The 21,851-nt window shown below is 34.1% G+C and overlaps 1 protein-coding gene across 1 annotated transcript in view; it reads right to left on the bottom strand.

Annotated features, from left to right (window-relative positions):
• Window positions 1-21,851, bottom strand: part of LOC149787279 (kinesin-like protein KIF15-B) — a 117,503-nt gene that overhangs the window by 10,301 nt on the left and 85,351 nt on the right. Inside the window, exons 28-32 of the mRNA XM_089977807.1 lie at window positions 19,432-19,530; window positions 17,288-17,344; window positions 14,880-14,987; window positions 9,777-9,877; window positions 6,648-6,780 (exon numbers count right to left, since the gene is read on the bottom strand). Coding sequence (XP_089833933.1) covers window positions 6,648-6,780; window positions 9,777-9,877; window positions 14,880-14,987; window positions 17,288-17,344; window positions 19,432-19,530 — 498 coding nt within the window. The remainder of the gene's footprint in view (window positions 1-6,647; window positions 6,781-9,776; window positions 9,878-14,879; window positions 14,988-17,287; window positions 17,345-19,431; window positions 19,531-21,851) is intronic.

Genomic DNA, 21,851 nt, shown 5'->3' with positions numbered 1-21,851 from the left:
ATTCTGATATTTTCTTACTACATTGATACAGTCTCTGAGGTCTGTGTTTACCATATTTCTTTGAAGTAATGTGAACATTGCTTTGAGAACTGAATCCCCTTCACAATCAGTTTTTTTGTAAAGGCAGAACCATTGCAATTATGGCCAAAATGAATAGTTTCTTGAACATGTTTGCAGGATATATATCCAAAACATATTTTCCACAACTGATGTATGTTGTCCATGATAATTTTTGTGGGAAAAATGTGATTTCACAACTTGGTAGCAACCCAGGTAAATATTTATTATGACTGGCTAATTATTATTGAAGAAACATTTTACTAGGAAGAATTTCTTCAAATACATTACGAATCATAATACCTTAGGATAATATTTAAGAGGTATGTGAGACAGCTTCTAAATAACTTGATTAAAGAATAGACACCATCAGTTGAGGTGTGATTTCAAAAGGGAAAAGCTTGTGGAAATAATATCATGTCCATACAAAGCTGTCAAATGACTCAAGAAGGCAACCTTCTGCAACAGGGCAATCGGTCCTAGCAGGCTAAGATGAGCCTTTTGGGATAAAAAAATCTCTGAAATAAAGCTGAAGAACTGGACTATGATCTCCATTCCACAGCATATGTAATGTCAGTTTCGTAACTGTTTCACTCAAATTTAATGCTTGTGATAAATGAACTAACTTTGTGAGGGAAATGCATAGCAAATTCATTTGAATTATGATTATTTCCTCATATGAATAATAAACATCCCATTTCATCCAGGATGAAAGTGCTGATATATTGTCCTGTCCCTCTATGGTATTTTCCCCTCAACATAGCGACTGTCCTTTTTAAGTATCGCTTCAGAACTTGCACTGGGTCCTGTGGACAATCTTGAGATGAAGTGTCCACAGTAGACAGATATTTCACAAAAAAAGAAGTCTGACATGTGGACTTGATATTTGGTAGCAGATTGGATAGGTCTTGTTTGATATCCTATCTTCCACGATGACTTAGCATGTTAGAAATCAAATAACAGTAGCCTTTTATCAGGATCTGCTGTTTGACAAGAACCAGTTAGCACCAAAGTAAGTGAGCTATTGCAGGTATTGATGCAATCAATGGTGCAATGTGGTCATGCTCACAACGTTGTGCAAAAATTCTCCTTTTTCCTGATACATTTCAGATGGAGGCTGTCTTGCTCGAGTAATTTTCTCTACTTGAGAGAACTTTTTTCACGAGGGCTTGTTTATTATGATCCAGGCATGCAAGATTAAGAACTCTGGATTGGGATGGAGAGAATGCCAATATGGCTGCTTGAACTGATAGGGATTTCAGGCACTATACTGATGAGGTTGCTGATCCATGATTTTTCTCACTGGAGTAATCAGGATGTGATGACAATCAAATTTTCTTGCTTTCTGCATCACACCTGGAAACATGTATGTTGGGGGTAAGTATATACAGCCAAACCATTCCAGTCTATGTAAAGAATGTTGACTACCAGGCCTTCAGATCAAGGGCAGGTGAGACAAAGGTTGGGACTTCTGCAATCCCCTTGTTGCCCATAGATCTGCCACTTGTAGATCCCAGTGGGCACATATGTGAGTGAATCAGCCAATTTGGGTTTTCTTGGTAGCCCATATTATAAAAGTGCATCTGTAAAACTTCCCTGATGCAAGGTTCAAACTGCAACAGGATGCTTGTTCTTGGACCCAGTGTGCCAATCAAGTTTAGCAAGCATTCATCTCAAACCAAAAATCCCAGAATTGTAAGCAGTTTTAAAAAATGACACATCTTGACAAACAATAAAATGTACAACTTTAAACTAATTAGCAGGAGTTTTCACACCAATTGTGCAAATTTGTAAAAATGTGCATGACTCACACAATTGCATGCACTGGCAGTTTTTCTAAAACTATACAGCAATATATTTGAGTTTTCTATAGTACACACAATGCATGCACATAAAATACCCTTGAGCTTCACTACTGACACTTATGAAGTGGACGCATCAATTGTAAGATGATGTTCCTTGCAGAAAAAGTCAAATGCCAGCCTAGATAGGTAAAATAAGTGTCATATATAACTACAAAGTGGATGCTAAGACCAGATTAATACAGAAAACTTACCTGTATGTATCCGACAATAGAGGAAATTATACACAGTGAAATTATATTAAATACAGCCATAGCATTGTTGTGGGAGGCACTAGTGACCTGTACAAGTACAAGTACATACCAAGGCTGCATGTGTGCAGGTACATACCAAGGCTGCATGTGTGCAGGTACATACCAACGCTGCTTGTGTACAGGTACATACCGAGGCTGCCTGTGTATAAGTACATACCAAGGCTGCATGTGTGCAGGTACATACCAAGGCTGCCTGTGTACAGGTACATACCAAGGCTGCCTGTGTACAAATACATACCAAGGCTGCCGTTCGGCCACCATTTATACTGGCTGCCATGTATAGCCTATACTGTGCTGAAAAATGGTGTTAAACTCTACAACAACAACACCAACATACCAAGGCTGCCTAGAAGTGTGAGGATGGCAAAGTGATACTGAAAAGCCAGAAACTTTGTCCTCAAAGAGAGAAAGAAAAGTTGAAAATTTATAGATGGAGTATACTTTACTTAAAAAACCCACTCATCCATCTTGCCTTATGTTAAAAAAACCTCCCAGATTACTTGTGTGTGGATTGTGAGGCTCACTGTAGACAGCATGCTACTTGGCACAAGCAAAAGTAGTCACTGAAGTATTCACAGTATTTAATGCCAATCCCCGTATCAAGGAGATATCACTCTAACTGTCACCTAAGTGGGCAGATAACATTTGGCTTTTTAGCTAAAGAATTTTAGCCTTGGAGGGCTGGATTTGTGAGGTAGTAGTTCTCTAAAGGTATTATGATCAGGTAACATATATGAAGAAACAATATTTCCTTGGAACACAATGAACCTGTGAACAACATTCAGCAATACACAAATTCTATCATATTATTTACAGACTTTTGGCACACACTAACAGTCATAAAGTTTCAGCTAAATATGATATGACACAAATAATGTTGCTGCAAGCAGAAGTGATATCTATGTCACTGACATATAGATGTTACATGACTTTCTAAACATGACAGAAATGATGTTGCTGCAAGCAGAAGTGATATCTATGTCACTGACATATAGATGTTACATGACTTTCTAAACATGACAGAAATGATGTTGCTGCAAGGAGAAGTGATATCTATGTTACATCATTCACAGGCTTGACAAAAGCAATGTATCATAGCCACGATGTGATAAAACTGCAGATAACACTAATGACAATGCTGCTGGTAGAATGACACCTATGCAGAGATGCCAACAATGTTCCACATGGAATCATCATAGGGCAGAGTGTGCGTGGACCACCTAAGCCCTAGCTGCGGTCAAGGACTATGCTTCAGGCACCACCCACAGGTCAAAATTGAGGACAGAGCTTGATCCTAAAAATTCTTTATTCTTGCTTTATGGCTGTCTAATAAAATCTATTCCATGCAGAAATAAAAAACTAAACAAATAATGTCTGCTGTTTCTTGATCATTTCATTTCTTATAAAGAAACCAAACCATACAGTAAAACATGGAATTCAATCAACAATTCTTTAATAAAGTCACTGTAAGGTTCAAATGTTTGAAAAGGAGCCACTTTTGTATCATGAGATAAGTTGTACTTTTCGCTGCTGTTGTTTTTCTTTCATGCTTGGCAATGTCTGAATCAAACATATCTGGAAACATTTTTTTTCTGCCAAATCAGAAGTTGATATTACAGACTGTTCTCAACCAAAAACTTTGTAACCACCTCCTCGGCTTTAATGACTGAGGTGACACTTTCTTGAGAAACAGTGAAGATATTTTCTAGTTGCATCCCTGTTAATTTTGACCAAGTCAACATGCATTTTGTTTTCATATGATGCAAAAGGGCACCCCCCAACCCCCACCCCAGGCCATGCTGATGTCATTGGAGGAAGTATGCAGAAGCCATATTTCTCCTCCAAACAAAAGCATTTGAAATGTAGAAATTGCTGCAAGTACTCTTGCAGAAATCAATGTGAATGAATGCTGTTTTTTTCTTAGGTAAAGTTTTCCCAACGTGATGCTTTTACCTCATGGTTCACTGATACCGATCTGAGTTTATCAGCTAATGTGACAGTACTGGTACCTTTTTGCTGGAAATATAAGTAGTGCAAAACATAGTGCAAACATAATTTTTTCCTGTACAACTTTGTTTCAGAATAAAAATGTTTTTGTATGAAAATGTTAAATCTGAGAAAAGGATACGTACAAGGGAGCAAGGAGTTTCACCAAGAAATGGGATAATCTCCATAAAAAATGGAGATGTTTGCATCTCTGCCTATGTCTCACCATTGACTGGCTCTAGAGAGTGTAAATAACACCAATTACTTTGCTCCCAACAGAAGTGATACTCATATCACATTGTTTGCAGCAGAAAGATGACTGTTATCATAATCGTGTATTTTTTAGCTACATATTTTAGTTTTTTCAAAATGTAACCTTAAAGTGGTGTTTATTTAACTTTAAAGTTGCAGTCTAACAGGAATGTATCAAAATCTACTTCAACCTGCCAAAGAGTTCATTTCCATTTAGCAACCATCTGTCTAAAACAGCCATTTCAAAAGAAAAGTATCACAATTATTTGTCAACCTGCCAAAGAGTTCATTTCTATTTAGTAACCATCTGTCAAAACAGCCATTTCAAAAGGAAAGTATCAAAATTACTTGTCAACCTGCCAAAGAGTTCATTTCTACTTAGCAACCATCTAATACAGCCATTTCAAAAGTGTCAAAATATATTGTCAACCTGCCAAATATTTCATTTCTACTTAGCAATCATCTAATACAGCCATTTCAAAAGGAAAGTATCAAAATTACTTGTCAACCTGCCAAAGAGTTCATTTCTACTTAGCAACCATCTTATACAGCCGTTTCAAAAGGAAAGTATCAAAATTACTTGTCAACCTGCCAAAGAGTTAATTTATGTTAAGCACAAAACTGTCTTCACAGCTGTTTCCATGAGGCCTTTACAGTTGTTCATAGCTGTTTCCATCAGGCCTTTACAGTTGTTCATAGCTATTTCCATGAAGCCTTTACAGTTGTTCATAGCTATTTTCATGAGGCCTTTACAGTCATTCACTGCTATTTACATGAGGCCTTTACAGTCATTCACTGCTATTTACATGAGGCCTTTGCAGTCATTCACTTCTATTTACATGAGGCCTTTGCAGTCATTCACTGCTATTTACATGAGGCCTTTACAGTCATTCACTGCTATTTACATGAGGCCTTTGCAGTCATAATTGAAGAAATTACTAGTATTAAACACCAAAAAAACCATCTTATACTCCCCAAAAATTACTTGCATTTTTTTAAAAATCTACCCTAAAATGCCACTTTATATTTCCCACAATTGACTTCAATTAAAAATCCACCTTAAAATGCCACTTTATATTTCCCACAAATGACTTCAATTAAAAATCCACCTTAAAATGCCACTTTATACTTCCCACAAATGACTTCAATTAAAAATCTACCCTAAAATGCCACTTTATACTCCCCAGAAATGACTTGTATTAAACATTTACCTTAAAGGTCACTTATTACTACCCAGAAAGGAGTAGCTAATACAGGCTGGACTGGACTGAGATTGAGTAACTATATTTTCTCCAAAATTTCTAAACCTTCGGTGATAAAAATGTCAGGTAACTAGAACAGAAGTATATAAAGATTTTCATAATTTATACCAGTTTACACAATTGTAACAATATAGGTTTAACTGTCTAAAACAATGAGTAAATACATACCATTAAGTTCCAAGATGAATGGTTTTTCAGTGAATGGGAGTTCACTGAGATGTGTTTGCTATTTAATCAAACACTGTCAAACGGAGGGTCATCAGCTATCTCAAGATGTATATTTCTTTTCTATATGTATATTCATGGAACAAAAATGCCTCATCAGTGACCTACCTTTATCGCTATGGTGTTCTAATGTGCACAACACATCCAGATAAAGTTGCACAACTGCTACTAAAGTTACCTGAGCAATTGACATGAACACAAAATTTAACCCAAATGACTTAGGTATAATATACAGGTCAAAGTGAAAAAGTGATACGGTGTTGTTCTCACCAAGATATATACAATGTAGCATGACTTTGTGGCCAACAGTACCAAATGAAAAATTATGAAAATATAGGTCATTTTCTAAAGTTTGGTGGATTGGTATTATACTTGCAAACAAACATCCATAAACAAATTTGCATGACTTCAACTAAAAGTGCCAGAAAAAATGACTTAACAAAAACCAAAACTGAAATATGAAGAAAAAATAAATATGGGCTATGTCCCAAGCAAATTTGCATTGGAGTGAACAAACAATGATTGATGACCTTTGTGACAAAAAGGGATGACAGATGCTAAAATCATGCCTATTCACTACAAGTAAACAGGGACAAAAGATACAAAAATCATCCTTATCCATTAAAAATAAATAGAGATAAAAGACAACAATTATGTCAGCTCAATAAAAGATCTGATATCACACTCCTTAAAAGTGGAATAGCCAACACAATATAATCTGAAGAATGGTGTATCATGGTAAGACAAACCTCACAAGCAGCTATTTTCTGATGTGTCAACTCTTCTATGATGGTTTCCTGTTCTTTAATTAGGTCCTCCTTGTCCTCTAGCTGCTTTTCTAAGCATACCCTCTCAATTTGCAGGTCTGCCCAATCCTCCAGCCTGAAATGGACGGTTGCCTTATTCAAATGACAGTTGCCATATGCTTCCTTCTGACTGGACTATTCCATATGAAACCTTAATGTAAGGCCCAGACCTATCACATTAATTATGTCTTTTGTATCAAATCAAATAAAAGGGAATGGTATTAAGTATTCTGTCCTTGACCTTTGTCTGTAACTGGAGTTTGGCCTTACCTGATTAACGTCATTTTTTAAAAAAAATTCCTTGGATTTGAGTTCAGGACCTTGGTTGTTCCCTTTGAAATTCTATTGTCTACCTGATTTTTTAAATATATATGTAAGTTATAAATAAGCCGTGTACTGATATTTCAGTTCAAGTTCTAGCCTTAGATGTCCTGAAAGCAAACCTCTGACCCATGTTCATTTTATTGTGGCTGTTGCTTCTTTCTGTTACTTTAGTTTAAGGCCATAGGCACTGTAATAAATAAATTTTTTTTAAAAGGTATGCGATTCCAACTAGCATATGATCCAGAGGTCATTGTTGTAAGTAAGGTCAACTCATTTCAAATGACCATTCAAACACAGTTATAAATATTGTGTAAGTAACAATTAAACTACATTAAATTTTCCCAGTCATTCACAATGTGATCAATGATAGCAAGGCAACCAAATGATTTGAGTACCTGACAAATTCAAAGCCTTGATATATAGATACACTTCATTATGGAGAACTGAGTTCCAAAGTTTGTAGTGAACTTAAAATTACTGAATTGGCACTCAAGAGATTTGCTCAAGGATGAGCAGAAGTTTCACTGTTACTTGAATGAAATCACATCATCAAAATTTCACTTATAAAACAATTTTTAAAACAATCTATTTTCAATGTTGATGGTTTTTGTACGAAACAAATGTCTCTAATTTTTTAATAAAAGGTATCTTGTTTTGTTGTGCAAAAAGCAGTGACACAATACACAATGTTTTGCAAGTACATGAGGCACACATGTACATGATTTGTTGATACCTCTGTTGGTACCCGAGTTTTTTTCCACAATCTTTCAGATATTGGTCATCTTGAAAATAAAGGTAATTTATAAACAATTTCATCTGAAAAGCTGTTTGTTGATAATTATTTATAATGCAATTATAAAATGAATATTCAGCAATTAAACAGCATAGCTACCACCCTCCTCGATCTTCTTGATGTCTAGCCAGGATGGCACTCCCCTTTTCTTTTTTCAAAAGTCCCTCTGTAACTTGTGCCTTGTTTATAGTGTGGTCAATGTTTTTGGACCATGGTGCACAATTTATAGAGGGAGAGGTGTAAATACATAAAATTAGGACAAGAACTTTTTCTTATGTTTGAGTTAGCATGATGACAAAATAAATATATGTTGTTGTTGTTGTAGGGTTTAACGCCATTTTCCAGCACAAGATTGGCTATACATGGCGGCCAGTATAACTGGTGGAGGAAGAACCCTGGAAAACCCAGGGAAGAACCACCGACCCACGAGAAGCTACTGGCAGGCTTTCCCACGTACCCACGCTAGCCGAGACTTGGACTCGAACCCACACAGACAGAGGTGAGATGGCAGTGATCCACAATGGTGAGCGCTTTAGACCACTAGGCCACTCGGGGCCCCAAATAAATATAAGTGCAGTATATAAATCTTTGTCATGACCTTTGATCTTAAACCTAACTCTATGAAGATCAGTGAACTCGATTCAGACAATATAAAAATACAAAGACTGGCTAAATTTGATTAAATCTATAAATAATATTCTTTGGGAGAAAACAAATGTGTTGTGGCTCTATAATCTTAAAATAAGTAACAGAAATGAAGGCTGACAACCATTTAAGTACATTTCAACAAACAATTAACTTCTCTAAGCTATGTAATAAAAATTGAAGAGGAACCTATAGTATTTATTGTGAATTAAATCCCAAATAATCTTAACTGTTCCATCACATGTCTAAAAGTATAGGATGTTCCAAATAAATTATATTAGTCCTGGATATCTTAATATATCCCAATGATAACAATTCAAAATGTCTTTGAATGAATTCTCAATAACCCAAAAGTAGTGTTTTAGTCCAAAAAGTCAATGAGCATTTTGTAATTCCAATGAACTATTTAAATAATTCCTCTCAACTTATATCTGAACAAAACTTTGATTCCACAGACTGATCATACAATAGGAATGAACATTTTTTTAATATTCAACCTCTATACAATAAAATTTCACTTGATCTACAATTAATAGATTTCCTATGAAAAACCTAGCTTAAATCATAAACAAGGTCAGGTCTTTAACTCACAGACAAGTAAACAGCTTGTTTACAAGTGACAAGAATCACGTAGGCAATATTTCCAACCCTCAATCACTGACAAAATTTAAGCACACTATATAACAAAATTATATTATTATTCAAAGTATTCTTTAGAGTAAATTGTTTTTTTTTATATTAAAGTACATCCATACTTGTTTGTTTTATAAGTCGGTACAATTAAAAAAACTGAGTCATCACCTTTAACATAGGAATCAATGTCAGAATGCAGGCTATCAACGTTTTCATTGGAATGCAACTAAATACAAAATCTGGTAAAAATTCACATTTATATGTACAAGTCACTGTGTTCATAAGGTCAACAAAGTACAAAAATGCAATAACAGGATTTTCAAGACAGACACTATGGTGGCCATATTAGTTGACAGATCAGTACCATTTAGATTTTGGGCAAACTAACATTGTATGAAGTCTTGCAGCAAAAACTCCATGTTTATAAAACCATCTGTTTAAGAAGAGTAGTAAAGAAATTTCAAGATGGTCACCATATTCATTTAGAACCAAATAATTATCACAAGAGACAGCAAGATTTCAGTCTGTATGCCAAGACAACAGTACTGGATATCAAATCTATTTTTAGGCATCCATAATTAATGTAACATGGTGTATCATTTCCTTCCAATCTAAATGAGTTGTTATCCAGTGTATCCATAAATTCAACTAAATTAAAGTCACATGAAGAGTCCAACCTGTCTTGTAGTTGATTTATCTCTTCTGTTTTCTCTGTCAACAGACATTCCCACCTTTCTTGTAGTTGATTTATCTCTTGTGTTTTCTCTGTCAACAGAATCTGGAATATAAAGGCAAATAACCTAACATACTATTGCAATGTTATTTATAGGGCTGTTTGTAATAAGTAATGCTTATTTATCTAATGAATATCTTTCCTTACCAGAGTATACAAAAATAATTTTTCCTCAAAGGTTCTGAAGCAAATACTAAAAACCTGCATTTCAAAAGATTAGAAGTATATAACACAAGGAAAGCTAGCTGGATGACATTTGATGACTTTTTGAAGCATGTTTTAGATCTATATTACATATGGAAAGCTAGCTGGATGACATTTGATGACTTTTTGAAGCATGTTTTAGATCTATATTACATATGGAAAGCTAGCTGGATGACATTTGATGACTTTTTGAAGCATGTTTTAGATCTATATTACATATGGAAAGCTAACTGGATGACATTTGATGACTTTTTGAAGCATGTTTTAGATCTATATTACACATGGAAAGCTAGCTGGATGACATTTGATGACTTTTTGAAGCATGTTTTAGATCTATATTACATATGGAAAGCTAGCTGGATGACATTTGATGACTTTTTGAAGCATGTTTTAGATCAATATAACACATGGAAAGCTAGCTGGATGACATTTGATGACTTTTTGAAGCATGTTTTAGATCTATATTACACATGGAAAGCTAGCTGGATGACATTTGATGACTCTTTGAAGCATGTTTTAGATCTATATTACACATGGAAAGCTAGCTGGATGACATTTGATGACTTTTTGAAGCATGTTTTAGATCTATATTACACATGGAAAGCTAGCTGGATGACATTTGATGACTTTTTGAAGCATGTTTTAGATCTATATTACACATGGAAAGCTAGCTGGATGACATTTGATGACTTTTTGAAGCATGTTTTAGATCTATATTACACATGGAAAGCTAGCTGAATGACATTTGATGACTTTTTGAAGCACTGTTACATATGGAACCCTGTCTCTATGATTTCTATAATCAAGAGAATATTAAAAGTGTTTTGAAAAATAATGTACCCATACTGGATGGCCAAATGGCACCCTTTTCACCAGCTAGACATCCTAAGAAGCCATTTAGTGGAAACCACGTCAATCACATGATTTAGTAGGACCAGTGATAATAAGATTATAAAGATGACTACCACAGTGGACATACTGAATGTCAGATTGGAACCATTTACATTTAGAACCAAACCGAGATCATAAAAAGTCTTGTATTGATAACAAGATTTTCAAGATGGCCACTATGACAGGCATATTCTGTACCAGATCATCATCACCACTTTCATAAGGAGCAACTGATCCAAAAAAGTCTTTTGTTGAAAACCACACATAGATATGACCATCCATTCAGAAGCAGTAGTGATATGAAGATTTTTAAGACTGCCGCCAAGGTTGCCATAATGGAGGTCAGATCAATATCATTTCCATTTAGGACCAAATACACTCACTCAGTCTTCTATGAAACCCCATGTTATATAACTTTCTGTGAAACCCCATGTTTACATAACTTTCTGTTATGGATAAGTTACAAAAACAAGATGTTTAAGATGGTTACTATCATATATTAATTGTCAGAATGGTGGCATTTACATTTCCGACAACTAAACATCACAAAATTCTTTAGGGAAATGTTGATATGACCATCCATCCAGGCCATGTGCTCACCATACTGGATGTAATATTGGCACTATTTCCCTTTAGTATCATTAAGATCATGGAATGAATTAAGTGTCAAGTTTCATGGCAATCCTGCATGTAGTTTAGTGCTGACAAACTTGAACTAATGGACTAACAGAGGAAAACAGGCCATCCAATCTGCTCCTCAGGTCTATGAACAGTAAAGCTATATATTGCTTTAACACATAAAATTGAATCTGGTCTTCTACACCTGCATACAAACAAGACTAAAAAGAATTCATTTGTCTATATAAAGTGGTTTATGCACAAAATGTGTTAATATGGGTTACACTATATGCTGTAGGAAATGGAAATGTAACAGGCATGAAAATCTTAATAAGTCATCTACATTATGTAAACCAAATCTGGAACATGCTGTATTACAGAAAGTGTGTGTGTGTGATTTTTAATGTAGCTTTAACAATTTTTCAGTCATATCGCTATGATGTCTGCAGTGTGACAGTTTATAGCGATGTCTAGCACTGGGGCATCATGCCGCAGACATGTAACATGATGTCCCACCCAGTCGCATTATCCTGACACCAGGCCGACCAGTCCTAACACTAACTTCTTAATGCTAAGCGCCAAGCGAGGCAGCTGTTAGTACCATTTTTGTAAGTCTTTGGTATGACTCAGCCAGGGTTCAAACCTGCGACCTTCCGCATCCAAGGTGGATGCTCTAACCACTAGGTTACTGGAGCAGTGCATATTATAGAAAGAAAATAAAATCAATCACTGAATAAGTAATACTATCTCTAGTTAAAACTTCACTAATTATATACAAAAAGCCAATTTAGAGCAAATTTCTATTTGTACAAATTTCACTTAGGAAATTGTTGAAAATAATTAATCTGTGAATAACTGGTCCAACCAAAAGCTGTCATAAGTACAAATGTTCTGTCAGGAACTACATTATCTGTGGGAAAGGCTTATTTATGTGTGACATGATGTCCCACTTAGTTGCATTATCCTGACACCAGGCTGACCAGTCTGAACACTAACCTCTTAATGCTGAGCGCCTAGTGAGGCAGCTGTTAGTACCATTTTTATAAATCTTTGGTATAACTCAGCTAGGGCTTGGAACCCACGACCTCCCGCATCCAAGGTGGATGCTCTATCATCTCAGAATATTCATGTCTGAATGCTGAAAACTGAATCAAGAATTTCAAATATGAAAATATCAATGCAATGTATACATTTTCAAAAAAACAAAATATTCAAGTTGTGACCAAGAAACACACTTTCATCAGCTAATATCGTATGGCAATTTATAAAGCCACCTGAGATATTAACTTTTCCTTGTCCTTCAAAGTTTGGTATGATTACCTATATAAAACTGCTTAATATCAACACTTTAACACTCCATTCCAGGCAAGTGATAAACAATGGATAATAATGTACCTGACTGTGTAAGTCAGGCAAATGATTAACAATGGATAATAATGTACCTGTTCCAGTCAGGCAAGTGAAAAACAATGGATAATAATATACCTGACTGTGTAAGTCAGGCAAGTGAAAAACAATAGATAATAATGTGCCTGTTCCAGTCAGGCAAATGAAAAACAATGGATAATAATGTGCCTGACTGTGTAAGTCAGGCAAGTGAAAAACAATAGATAATAATGTACCTGACTGTGTAAGTCAGGCAAGTGAAAAACAATGGATAATAATGTGCCTGTTCCAGTCAGGCAAGTGATAAACAATGGATAATAATGTGCCTGTTCCAGTCAGGCAAATGAAAAACAATGGATAATAATGTGCCTGTTCCAGTCAGGCAAGTGAAAAACAATGGATAATAATGTACCTGGCTGTGTAAGTCAGGCAAGTGAAAAACAATGGATAATAATGTGCCTACCAGATGGCAAACTTGTAGGGTGTAAAGACTGTTTCCCATACATGCAGACCCAAGATGTATAAGAGTAATTTTTGCTAATATAAGTGGCATAAAAGTGTAATCTATATATTACAAGTACAAATTTTAGTACTCATACGTCATTGAGGTTACAACATTGTAGCTAACATATTACATGCCATAATGACAGTACATTATATGAAAAATGTACATATATTTTTACTACTAACCTGGATTTGCAAGTCAAAATACTTGGCAAAAATGGGCACAATCCATGTGAATTAGAATCAGAATACAAGCACAAAATGCACTTAAAAATTATTTATATTTAACACTTGCTTTAACTAGTCTACATGTCTAAATTTTGCCAAATGATCGTCAAGTTCAAAAAGTATGCAATGATTGAGGAGTTCAATCTGAGTGCTGTATTGCAACACTCTCATATTCTGCTTTACAATTTGTAAAGTGGTGTTCATTTGTACTTTATCTGAACAGACATGTTTTAAAGTTAAAAAGTCCCATTTGTTCTAATAATTTTCATCCATAAGTCAAACTGCAAAAGTCTGTTTTGCTCAATATCTGGTGTCATTTTCTTTAAAAGCACAGACTGATTCACTAACTTATCAGTATAAAATAAAAATGCGAGGCAAAGTTTCAAATTAATGAAACCCATCTATTTTCTTGAAAATGGCTCATATACAATTGCTATCAACAGAAAATTAGGAAAGTACATGCAGATTTATAATGGACAAATTATCTCTTATGCAATTTTTAAGCTGCAGTCTTTATTTTAGAATATTCTCAAATTTTTACGATGAATGGTATTAATGAGATGATAATATAAATGACAAACAACTATTTAATGCTTTATTTTTATTTGATTTTTTAATGTGTGGTACTAATGAGATGATAATATAACTGATAAACAACTATTTGATGCTTTATTTTTCTTTGATTTTTTAATGTGTGGTATTATTGAGACGATAATATAAATGACAAACAACTATTTAATGCTTTATTTTTATTTGATTTTTTAATGTGTGGTATTATTGAGACGATAATATAAATAATAAACAACTATTTAATGCTTTATTTTTATTTGATTTTTTAATGTGTGGTATTATTGAGACAATAATATAACTGATAAACAACTATCTAATGCTTTATTTTTATTTGATTTTTTAATGTGTGGTATTATTGAGACGATAATATAAATGACAAACAACTATTTAATGCTTTATTTTTATTTGATTTTTTAATGTGTGGTATTAATGAGACGATAATATAAATGACAAACAACTATTTAATGCTTTATTTTTATTTGATTTTTTAATGTAATGGAAATATGGAATCCATATACAAGCAACCATAATACATAATTCAGTGAAAAAAGTTTAATGATTATGCCAAAAGCATAATGGTTGGCATGTATGGTTTCCATTTATCATAACTAACAAACTGTACAAATAAGAATGTACTTTTACATGCCTTAAATTCATTCATTTCCTTGTCTTTTTCCATCTTCATACATGTGAGTTCATCAACTTGATGTGCAAGGTTTTCTAAATCACCCAAATTCTTCAAATCAGCCTGATACTGGAATATGAAGAAAAACAGTAAAATGTACATGACATGTAAATGACTTCATAAAATATACATGTATGTCTACTTATTCTTCCAAATAGTTTTTTGGCACAAGGCAGCCCCCCTCTGATAATACCAGCTTTTTGTGGTTTGTGGCTTTAGCACGATTTTTCAGCCCATGATAGGCAATACATGGCCAGCAAAATATCTGGTGGAGAAATAAAATGGGAAAACTGTGGTAAAAACTACCAACCCATAGGAGCCAGAAATATTAATATCAGTCATATCTCAAATACCATAACACTCGGCTTCTTGAAAATTGACATCATAGGCCACAACAGGAATTATTTAAGAGCATCAGATATTGTAAATACAGATTAAATCTGAAGTAACAAAGATTTTAAATTTCTTAACGTCTGGGACTTTTGAAAATTAAATTTATTTTATATACCTAAATAGATTTAACATAAAATGTTTGATTAAACTCCAGGACTTGGTTTAATGTAATAAAAAAACTGGTAATATAATAACATATACTACCAACATGTTTTTAGATAAATGAATAATCAATGTCAATGAAAAAAAAAATTAAAAATTCAAAGTTCTTGAAAATCAGATTTTTAAATTTGTCATTCCATCAGGATAAAAAAATTGGAATGATTCATTGCATTTTTAATTTCATAACCTTTTAAAAAATGTATACTTTTATATAACTTACACATGAAAGAGAAGTTATTAAACTTCAAAGACAAAAACACCTCAAAACTTCAATCAGCCATCTTATTATATCTTAAACATTATCTTAGAATTTTAAGTTGAAACTCTAATGTGAGATAATTACTTATATACAGACAACAGGTTGACAGCAGGTACGGATTATTTGAACACCTAAAAACATTACACAAACCAGACTTTAATGGTAAGAACTGAACACCTAAAACATTACACAAACCAGACTTTAATGGTAAGAAATGAACACCTAAAAACATTATACAAACCAGACTTTAATGGTAAGAACTGAACACCAAAAAACATTATACAAACCAGACTTTAATGGTAAGAATTGAACACCTCAGAGCATTACACAAACCAGACTTTAATGGTAAGAATTGAACACCTAAAAACATTACACAAACCAGACTGTAATAGTAGGAATTGAACACCTAAAAACATTACACAAACCAGACTTTAATGGTAAGAATTGAACACCTAAAAGCATTACACAAACCAGACTTTAATGGTAGTAACTGAACACCTAAAACATTACACAAACCAGACTTTAATGGTAAGAATTATTTGAACACCTAAAAACATTACACAAACCAGACTTTAATGGTAAGAATTATTTGAACACCTAAACATATTACACAAACAAGACTTTAATGGTAAGAACTGAACACCTAAAAGCATTACACAAACCAGACTTTAATGGTAGGAATTGAACACCAAAAAACATTACACAGACTGGACTTTAATGGTAGGAATTGAACATCTAAAAACATTACACAAACCGGACTTTAATGGTAGGAATTGAACACCCAAAAACATTACACAAACCAGACTTTAATGGTAGGAATTGAACACCTAAAAACATTACACAAACCAGACTTTAATGGCAAGAATTGAACACCTAAAAGCATTACACAAACCAGACTTTAATGGTAGGAATTGAACACCAAAAAGCATTACACAAACCGGACTTTAATGGTAGGAATTGAACACCAAAAAGCATTACATAAACCGGACTTTAATGGGCAAGGTTCTTGATATTCTTTAACATGTCTATAAATAGATTAGGATTATTTCTGAACACATATAAAGTTAGACAGACATTTTCTCAGTCTAGACTGGTACAAATTACCACATTAAATTAAGTTAATGTTCACATTCAATTAGATGTATATTTTCTCAGTCTCTAGTAATGCATGTCATTGAATTACATTAAGTTCATTTTTGTACAAGATAAGAATTCTAAATTTCAGACTACATAGTCCATGCAACTAAATTAAAATATAGATATAAAGTAAAAGTATTTTAAACATAAAAGATCATAGATATCGTATGTACAAGTATACAGAGATATCTACAACAATGGACTGTGTGCAAATAGTACAACTGTTTCCCATACCAGTTATGTAGATTGTTTTTCAGTTAGATGCATATTTTCTCAGTTGAGAGTGGTGCTTTTAGGTGTGTTCAAATAATCTTAATCTGAATATGTTCTGTAAGATTTCACTAATTATTTTTTTGGAATATATATCTTTATCAGTTTGTGAATTCCGATGCTCCAAGTTGTCCAAAAATATACTTACAGTAGATAATTTTCCTTCCAAAGTTGAAATTTTCTCCAGGAGGTTTTTCTTTTCTAGCTGAAATTAAAACAACAAAATTATTCATCTTTCTTTTGAGGTGAAATAATGTGTTCATAAAATACAAACATCCTAGCATAGTGACATAAACACAAAATGTTACCAGGCAGACATATAGATGTAAACAAAGATACTGTATGCCCTTTCAACATTTATGATGTGGTATAAAGGTTCTACAAGATAAAGCTCCAATGTAGTTGTTACATATCTTGCAGTAGTAGATGTACTAAGCTTCTGTGAGTGTGTGTACTTGTTTACAGCAACACCAGCAGGATATTTAGTATGTGTGTGTGCACATGCAATTTACAGCAATAAATATTTCAATACAATGACAAATGAAGAAATGTAATTAAAATAATGATATATGTACTGCATTAAAAAATTCCTGGTGAAAGTTCAATTTTTTTCCTTAAAATCCAGATGGGTCCAGGTACTTGGCATAGTACCCATCCATGCCTAATACATACATATATATATATACATACACACACACTATTTTGAGAAAAATGTACTAATTATTTCATACATATTTTCTTTGACTGTTGGGAAAAAGGATGAAAAATTTTGATCTACAAAACAGTGTATAGTTGGCAGAAGAGTTATGTAGGACAAAACAAATGCTCTTTAACAGTAGGTTCAGTTCAAAAAGTAGGTACATTATTAATATTGGTATAGGACTCTCCAAGCAAATCCAGTTGAAATATAGGTACATTATTATTTTTATAGGTCCCTCCAAGCAAATCCAGTTGAAATATAGGTACATTATTAATATTTTGATTTGTCTCTCCAAGCAAACCCAGCTGAAATATAGGTACAATATTAATATTTTTATAGGACTCTCCAAGCAAACCCAGTTGAAATATAGGTACATTAATATCTGTATAGGTCTCTCCAAGCAAACCCAGCTGAAATATAGGTACATTATTATTATCTGTAGAGGTCTCTCCAAGCATAACACCTATTTTCAGTACACAATAGGCTACATATGCCAGGCTGTATATTTGGTGGAGGAAGACGGCTGGAAAACCCTGGAAAGAATCACTGACCCAGGGAAAGATACTGGAAAACTTTCTTGCATACCCACATTGGCAGAGCCAAGACTCCAACCCATCTGGACTGAGGTGAGTTGTCAGTGATCTAAACAGGCAAGCGCTTTTCACCACTTGGCCACCCAAATGCAAGAAATTCTCATTAAAAAACGTAACTTTAAATGATTTTTAAGCTTGAAATTCTCCATTTCTAATTTTTTTTTTGAAATACTGCTGAACATGGGGATGACCGGCATGCTACCTGTTTGTCCTTGCACCATGTACATCAATGTCATAGTCAAGATGATTTCTTGGCTCAGAAACACTTGCTGGTTATTCCAGTATCACTTTCCCAGCTTCAATAATCTGATGTACCTCAAACATTCAAAATCACTGTCATTGCCACCATGATAAGCCATTTTGGTTTTTCTAAGTTAAACAAAAGCATTTGTAAAACTTTCTTCATGAATGCAAAGTTAAAACTACAACAGAATGCTTGTTCCAGAACCCAGTCTATCAACCAAATTGAGTTTAACAAACCATTCATGTTAAGCTGAAGTAATTTCCATTTTAACCTGACAATTCTGCACCAGTTTTAATACTGAACAAAATTCTAAACTGCACAGTATTAGTATTGAACAAGAAAATTCTAAACGTGTTGTAGGAGCTGTCAAGATACCACAACTTCTGTCATGAGTCAATATTTTAAATCTACCGTAACTTCTAATGTGGGCCAATATTTCAAAGATACTGCAACTTCTGTGTCATGAGTCAATATTTAGCAGCAATTTTTAATAAATTCTGGAAAGTCCATTAACACAATCCAGTTCAGCTGTGCAACACACCTTCTTCCCACGATGCACACAACTGCAAATATGATCTCAATAGATGTACTTCATTAAGAATTATAGCCTCAACAGGAAAGATGGACAAATACATGGACAGATAGCAAATAAGGATCAAAAACTACTTGGAAGAGACAAAGCAAACACTTAATATTCTGTTTGTGGACAAAACAAAACAAATAAAATTGATAAAACACGAAGAACTTAGACCTACCACTTCCTGCTCATACTGTTCTTGGAGCTTTTCTATTTCTTGTTTAAAGTGTTCATTTGCAACTGTCAATGATTCTAAGGCCTCATTTGTAGTCTCAAGCTGAAAAACATAAATAATGACCTATATTCTCAATTAAAATTCAATATAATTATGAATTTATATCATGTATTTCAATGACATTTTTTTTCAGAGCATGGAATATAATTATCTTTTGTTTGGTATTAAACCCAGTGCAAACTTAAACTTTTAAAAAATATTTATCTTTCAATGCACATAATTTTGAGCCAAGTTTATGCATTTTCCACTAAGAAGCCTAAGAACCAAGTTTTACACATTTACATCCTAACAACCGAATTTTACACGCTTTCCAGTTAATATCATTAATGATGTGTAGCAAGAGAAAATCTCTGATTAGACAACTAATACTTGGAATAAGACCCCAGTCTGATTAGACAATTGAGACTTGGAATAAGACCCCAGTCTGATTAGACAATTGAAACTTGGAATAAGACCCCAGTCTGATTAGACAATTGAGACTTGGAATAAGACCCCAGTCTGATTAGACAATTGAAACTTGGAATAAGACCCTGGTCTGATTAGACAATTGAGACTTAGGATAAGACCCCAGTCTGATTAGACATTTGAAACTTGGAATAAGACCCCAGTCCAAATCACTGATAAGACATTGCATTTAATCACAGAGTTGATTTATTTAGACAAGTTACCAATATTCTAACACTGGATTTAATTTGTAAGTAAAAATTTAAAGCTACAGCAGATGTATCTTTCTTTCATTGGGTTTGTCTCTTTTAATTAGAATCTGGGGAAACAACTGTAACTGAGATAGCACAAAAAATACTGGCACTCACTCCTCAAAAGATATGTATTTCATACAGCCACAATATTTCATTGGCTATAACACACACCATCTGTACTTGCTTACAAGTCAGACCAAATGCAAACATCATAGACACAGATCTGTTGCATACTGTGCTGGCACATCTGAGTCTATAGAAATGTGATCTGCCAATGATTTAAATGACAACAGATCTGGGTCTATGATGTTTGCAGTTTGACCTGACTGAAATGCTGGCAAGACCAAAATTCTAGTCTTACTTAAGTCAGTGACCGCTCTAGTGGCCTAAGTGGTTAGAGTGTCCGCCTTTGTAAGCGAGACGTTGTGGGTTCGAATCCCGGCCAAGACATACCAAAGACTTATAAAAATGATACTAGCAGCTGCCTCACTTGGCGCTCAGCATTAATAGCTTAGTGTTAGGACTGGTCAGGCTGGTGTCAGGATAACATGACTGAGTGAGTAATGTTACATGTATATGGCATGATGCCCAAGTGATAGACTTCATTATAAACTGACCCACTGCAGACACTGCAGCAATATGACTAAAACTTCAAAAGATACAATAAAAATCTAAATCATATCACAAACTGCATTTAAATTGGTGAGATACAGAAATGCTGGCATGACCAAAATTCTAGTTTTACTTAAGTCAGTGAGAGATTAAAATGCTGGCAAGTCCATAATTCTAGTCTACAGTCAGTGAGAGATTGAAATGCTGGCAAGACCATAATTCTAGTCTTACTTAAGTCAGTGAGAGATTAAAATGCTGGCAAGTCCATAATTCTAGTCTTAAGTCAGTGAGAGACTGACATGCTGGCAAGACCATAATTCTAGTCTTACTTAAGTCAGTGAGAGATTAAAATGCTGGCAAGTCCATAATTCTAGTCTTAAGTCAGTGAGAGATTGAAATGCTGGCAAGACCACAATTCTAGTCTTAAGTCAGTGAGAGATTGAAATGCTGGCAAGACCACAATTCTAGTCTTAAGTCAGTGAGAGATTGAAATGCTGGCAAGTCCATAATTCTAGTCTTAAGTCAATGAGAGATTGAAATGCTGGCATGACTATAATTCTAGTCTTACTTAAGTCAGTGAGAGATTGAAATGCTGGCAAGACTATAATTCTGGTCTTAAGTCAGTGAGAGATTGAAATGCTGGCAAGACCACAATTCTAGTCTTACTAAGTTAGTGAGAGATTAAAATCCTGGCAAGACCATAATTCTTGTTTTACTTAAGTCAGTGAGAGATGGAAATGCTGGCAATACCATGAGCATAGTCCTATGTCAGTGACATAAGGAGCAGTATTATAAGAAGATTATCTCTTCAGAATCTTTGAAACAAAAGTGGGGAAACAACAAAAACAAAAATGAGAATTGTAGAGTATCATTAGAAGCCACAGGTCTATAATTATATTCCTCCAAACCTAGCATAAACCGAAGCTACCTTAATTGAAAATGTTGATTTTGATAAAACTTTAACCCTCTACTAACGTCCAGAAACTCCTCATGTTCTACTATTAATGACACCTCCAATGCATCTCTCAATGCTCCACCCCACTCTGTAATATA

The sequence above is a fragment of the Sinohyriopsis cumingii genome, chromosome 12 (genome assembly GCF_028554795.1).
Source record: "Sinohyriopsis cumingii isolate HCF-2022 chromosome 12, ASM2855479v2, whole genome shotgun sequence".
In the NCBI taxonomy this organism is placed as follows: domain Eukaryota; kingdom Metazoa; phylum Mollusca; class Bivalvia; order Unionida; family Unionidae; genus Sinohyriopsis; species Sinohyriopsis cumingii.
This window is presented reverse-complemented; position numbering and strand designations above follow the sequence as displayed.